Consider the following 6,128-nt stretch of genomic DNA (forward strand, 5'->3'; position numbering starts at 1 on the left):
ATCAAACTGCCCAGCAGGTGTCACTCTTGAAACAGCTGTGATTTGGTTATTAGAATAATAACTGCCTGGATGTAAGGGGTTAACGGGCAGGAATTGGGCCCTGGGCCACGTGTTGGAGACCGCTGGTTTATGGACTTTGGTGCAGAGAAGAGAAAATTATAAATGGAAATACAGAGTGTGAATGAGTGTGAATGTGGTGTGAATGATTCTTTGTCTCAGTGTGTGGATCTGTGGTGGACTGGAGAACCGTCCAGAGTTTGGCCCCGCCCCCATCTGAGGTAGAATGAATGAATGAACAGAGGAACTTACAAAGAAGAACGTTTTATTTTCATGAAAAAAAAAAAAAAAACCATGAAAAGTTGAACTGGGTCAGGAAATCAAACGCACCCTCAGGTACTTCAGTGATCTTTCTCACAACACAGACATGTTTCCAGTTAACCTGTTGAAGTCACATGATCTTGGTCTGGTTTATAAACACTAACACACACACACACACCGTCCTGTGTGCAGATATGAACTGGAGGTGAGGGTAGAAAAAAACAAAAGTGTCTTCAGTTTGTGTCAGGTAGTATTTCAAGCAGCAGCTCTGACTCTGAACTCTGATTTTTCTGAATTGGCAACAAAAACCTGCAGCAGCTTTGACTCATCTCTTGGCCTCGAACCGTGGGTTTTCTGGTGCTGGTGCCCGGGGCTGCTGATCCGACAGCCAGTTATTGACAGGATGATGTTCATTCACAGTCTGTCCAACGCTGCCTTCTATTTTGGACGCAGCTCCGTCGCACTTTTGGTTCGTTCCTGTATCCGCCGTCTCCTCCGGGCCAACGCCTCCTGTTTCTTCCTCTCGATCTCCACGGCCGAGCACTTTCCCATCATCTGACTGGTGACAAAAACTGGAGGAGAGGAAGGAAAGTGAGGACGGGAAGAAAATGAGTGGAAAGAATGAATACGGTTTCCAAGGAAAAGCTGACAATCGGCCGCGGAGAAATCGGAGAGAAATCGGAACATGTGCTTTCACCGCCGCGATTGTGGAAAGAAAAAGAAAACATGTCGAATTTTAATTTGTCAAGACTTCAGAGTGTAGCTACCGCAGCTAATGCTAGTGAGTGGTGACACATGGTGAACAGCTCCTTCAGGACAAACCGCCAGAAAAACACAAAAGTGAACCCGAGCTGCGCTGGCACCGACGCCGCCTGAGGTTTGGACGCACGAATCAAAGGGTACTCGCTGACTGTGAGGAGGAGCGCGTCCAAGAGCACGTGCACTGAACTGTCACTGATTATGACATCATCACGTGACAACTGGTGTGAAAAGAAAATATACTGACATGTTGATCAGGAAAGTCCAGGAATATGTCAGAGGTCAAAGGTCAAATATCACGCTGTAAAAACACCGGATCGTCAGCGTTTCCTCCTGTGACACTGAAGACTATGATCAGACAAATACTACTGCAGTAGAACTATGATATCTATGAAGTACAAAGCAAATATCTCCTTAACATACTAACATGTAAACGTATATATCTATATATGTATATATGTATACATATTTGTATATATAAATACATTTCAATATATGTATGCTTTGTACTTTATATACTGTATATATATACCTCATATATATATATGGTAAAACACTGGAAATTTCCACAAATAAATACTAGGAATTATTCATTTCTCTGACGTAGTTCGGCGTAAACACCTCACCTTTGTTGCTGCTGTCCGCCGAGTCGGTTACGTTTCTCTTGAAGGCTGCGTGATGAAGCTCGGACTTTGGCGTTGGTCTGGCGGTCGCCGTCGGCAGCTCCACACTTCCGGGAGATTCCCTGAACTGACTGAACGTTCCCAGACTCCTGCGACTTCCCGGGAGGCTCTGAGATATCCTGGCTGGTGATTGGTTGTTGGCTCCTCTCATGGTGACGCTCCATCCTCGATAGTTCACACTTTGACTGCTGGTGCCCGGGACCGAGTTCGAACGGACGAAGGCACACGAGGACCGTCGGTTAGTGTTAGCGCCGGTGTTTGCGGACCGGACCCTGTGGATCGGCACGGGCGCTGTGGCGCTCCTCTGTCCGTCCACGGCGGGTTCCTCCTCTCTGGGCTGACTGTTGGAGATCCTCTCCACGGTGTCACACACCTGGTACAGCAGAGCGTCTTCAACGCCGTCGTCCCATAAACTGTCAGACGCCTTGACGTCATCGCTGTCCCTCTGACGGTCAGGTTGAGGGACCGTGGCAGTGTTCGTGGTAACAGACCTTTGGTCCTTTGGTTTCAGTACAGAACGTTGAGAGTTGGAGACCTCTGAGGCCTCGGTGCTGAGCCGACAGCGAGGGTTGGACTCTAACGTAAAAGTGCTTCTGTTGGTGCTCTTTGGTTTGGGACGTACTGGCTTCAGGTGCGAGCCTGAGGTCGGATGTGGACGGTTTGTATTAGTGGTGTTTTTACAAACGGACTTGGAGGGAGTCGTTTCCGTCTCTCCGTCTGTTTTTAAAGTGGCTGTCGTGTCTGTGTGCGACGTCCTGTCAGCGGTCGGTGACATTTCCAGCACAAAAAAGTCGTCCAGTGCGTCGTCGCTCTCCCAGTTGTCCTTGAAGTCGTCACAGGTTTGTTCAGCAGCTGTTTTCTTGAGCTCTGACTGTTGGGCTCCAGCTGAGGTCCCAGTCCCGGGTCGTTTGGGTAAAGAAGCCGACACCGAGGACCCTTGGCTTAAAGGACCACTGACCTTCTGAGTGGACGAGTCAAACAGAGCCTGCAGCTCCGCCTCCACCCGGTCTGAACTGGATGAACATTTCACCTCCTCGGTGTTTCTGCCAGAAGACGTTTCTGAACTTTTGACCTCCGAAGGGTTCACACAGTCCTGGTGGTTCTTATTGACATCGATCAGTTTTTCTGAACTCTCTTTGTCCTGCTGCATGTTCTCATCGAACCGTCTGGCCAGTTTGAGGAGTTCGTCCACGGTCTGTCTGTAGAAAACCACAGAGCGACGACAGTTAATGAGGGATAAACACACAGGACTGACTTCACTCCACATTCACTCTGTGAGAGGGTTCATATGTGGATGACAGACCTGGAGACTCTTCTCTTCGTCCTTGGTTCTGGGACGTCTGGTGTACAGGGGACGGCGCTGTCGCTGATCCACTGCAGCAGAGAGGACTCGGTGGCTTTCACTGTGGTTTCCTTTGTAACGAGGTGACAGTAAAAGGCAACATTATTATCAACAAACATCAGTTCTGCAGACAGACGGCACTAGAAAATAACTAACCACTGACCTTCGGAGCGATACGATTCACAATATCTGATATTTCAACTCTGATGTTCCTGTTTCCACTGCCTGAAAAATTGTACATCAAATTATCAATATTGTACTTCATCTTCATCTTCATCAGTAAAGTCAATCAGTGCATTAAGCTTTTTTTAACCTGCTTTTCCTTGAGTGGGAGAATTTGCATCCCAGAAAATATCTTGTGACGGTTCAACCTCACTTGGTGAGTCGCCATGACTCAGGCCTGCAAAACCGCTGAAGCCACTGCGTTTAGGACTCTGTAAATCTGTGAGGGAAAAATGTGGAGAAGGTCAGTGTCCGTCTACAGAGCGTGCAACAGAAAAAGTGAGCACAGCATTGAGCGTACTGATTGGTCGTTTTTGATAATTACAAAAGTCAGTTTATTTTGGAATACGTTTCTCGGTTTAGATGTGAAAAAGGGTGAAAAGTAAAAAAACAAAACAAACAAATTGAAAACTACTTCTTATTGCACTGAAGTAAACCTCTTGCCTAATAAGATTAGCATCATTTATGTCTAATTAAATCACTATAAAAGGCATGATGACATCACTTCCACAAGTATTTATTTAACAAAATACCTGAAAAGCTGTTTACTAAAAACACAGTTTAAATAAACAGTGAAAAGAGTTACAGATTGTAATACATATACAGTGCTTAAATTGGTTTGTTTACATGTAATTTTACGTGTTTTTTCCACATTTTTTTTAATGATTTCGGGGAGAGTTGCCCCTTTTCTAACCCTGGGCACCTGCCCCTGAAACTCCTCTGAACGCCAGTGTTTTTGTTCGTCTCGCTGCCACATGTGTTTGCCTCTTTGTTGGGGTGTGAATTTAAACAAATCACATCTAATTTGTGGTGATGTTTTGTTGATGTTGTTGTTGTTTCGAAGCAGTGGGCTGTAGCCGCGGTGTTACCTCCACACACGGCTGTTGTTGCGGTTGTTGTGCGGGGCATCTTTATTGTCTGCCCACCGGTTTCCTCACACTCTGCTGCTGTTTTACCCTCATTGACATTGATAACGTTCCTCCACAGTTCGATGAACTCTGCGGAGTCAGCGGCAACAGCACCGTCATTAGCCGCATGTATCATCGGCTCAAATAACGGTTCAAATTAACGGCACCAACGATTTTATCTCCACCGTCTCTGTTTTATTCTCTTACTTCAGCGGGTCGCCATGTTTAAAAGTGACGTCATCGGTCTACGGATGCCGGCGAGGTTTTGAAATATCGCTTGTGGCGGAGTGAAAACACCATTTACAGATTACTTTCCTAATTTAAACCTACAATTATTACCGTTATCGATATTAAAAAATAATAGAGAAATAATTCGTTTATTTTCTATCTCAAATAAATGATTTGAAAGACTTAATGTATATGGTTTACATTCGATTTTTAAGACATTTGTTTTTGGAATATTATTTACACAACACCAATTTATATATATATATATATTTAAGTATCAAATCCTTTCAACTCTCAAAGATTTAATAAAAATCAAATCACATGGACGGTGTAATAATTTCCACTATTGATTTATTTAACCTTTCACCTGTTTTCACGGCTGCATTTTCATTCCATATTTCACCTCAGTGTTTTCACTGCTGCATTTTCATTCCATGATATTAAGAACACATTGTTTCTAAATTAGTTCACGGCAACATTGACGTATATGGTAAGAATAATTTATCTCAGCTTTGAGTTTTTAGAAACTGGAGCCATAGAATTACACTGTGTTTTTTTAAAAAGGATAAAAAATGAGAGAAAAGTGAGGATTTTTTTTCACATTTCTGCAAAGCAGTTTCCAGAAAAAGCACTAGATGGTGCTTGTATACCTCATTGGTACTGTGTGTGTGTGCGTTTGCGTGTGTGCGTTTATATGTGTGTAATACAGAGACCAGTGCAGATTGGTTGCAGAGAGATTTGTGTAGAAAATGTTTTTGGTGAGGTGCAGTGCTGCGGGAATACTCTGCTGTAATTGATAACACACACACACACACACACACACACACACACAAAGCTGCAGTGCATTACTATGCTTGATTATATCATTGTGCTTTGATTGTTTTCATTTGGAAGCTGTTTATCAATAGAGCGGATTGAGGGAAGCCAATCATCGTGGTTTCTTTGATTTAATGCCAGAAACTGTTACGAACAGACGACCCGTAGTCGCAGCCTCTGCTTCTCTGGGTTAGCCGTAATTCCTGTTTCATCAAAACATCAGTAGACATTTAAACACTGCTAACAATAAATGCATGCAGTCAGAGGATGCTGCACCATGTGTCATCTCTCAAACCATATTCAAATTCAGTCAGGGAAATATGTCACTGTAGCCGGAAGGAATAAAATACAAGTCATGGACGGGAGGAAAAGTCACTGATCTTTCCAACTGACGGAGTCATTTGATAAATGACAGTTAAAGGAACAGGAGTTTGATGTTTTCATTTTAAAGTCAACAGAGTCATTTTATTTGCAAATTGTCAAATAAATGCTGTGCCATTGTTCTGTTTTCATCCAAGTAGCATTTAAAAAAAAATTGATTTAATTTTGAATGTTTTTTCCTAATTAAATTTATCCTAATTTTTGAAATTTCAAATAAAATTTTTGTTAAATTTATTTAAATTTTAATTTAACTTTTCTGTTTTCATCCAAGGAAAGTAGTAACATTTAAATTAAAATTTTGATTTAATTTTGAATAATTTTTCCTAATTAAATTTGTCCTAATTTTTGAAATTTCAAAAAAAAAAAATTGTGTTAAATTTATTTAAATTTTAATTTAATTTAAATATTTTTTTTATTAGTTAACTAATAGCCTTACTATGCTTTGGCTGTGTTTTTTTTAAATATATTTTA

General features: G+C 42.2%; 1 protein-coding gene across 1 annotated transcript; it reads right to left on the reverse strand.

Moving 5' to 3' along the window:
- Positions 1-308: 308 nt before the first annotated feature.
- Positions 309-4,462, reverse strand: etaa1b (ETAA1 activator of ATR kinase b). The gene is made up of 6 exons (XM_008321305.3): positions 4,194-4,462; positions 3,416-3,544; positions 3,266-3,327; positions 3,064-3,173; positions 1,704-2,959; positions 309-890 (listed from the first exon to the last, which is right to left on the reverse strand). The coding sequence occupies exons 1-6, from the start codon at positions 4,366-4,368 to the stop codon at positions 757-759; spliced, it is 1,866 nt and encodes a 621-aa protein (XP_008319527.1). The 5' UTR covers positions 4,369-4,462; the 3' UTR covers positions 309-756.
- Positions 4,463-6,128: the final 1,666 nt, after the last annotated feature.

This window comes from Cynoglossus semilaevis, chromosome 12, assembly GCF_000523025.1.
Source record: "Cynoglossus semilaevis isolate Cse_v1.0 chromosome 12, Cse_v1.0, whole genome shotgun sequence".
In the NCBI taxonomy this organism is placed as follows: Eukaryota; Metazoa; Chordata; class Actinopteri; order Pleuronectiformes; family Cynoglossidae; genus Cynoglossus; species Cynoglossus semilaevis.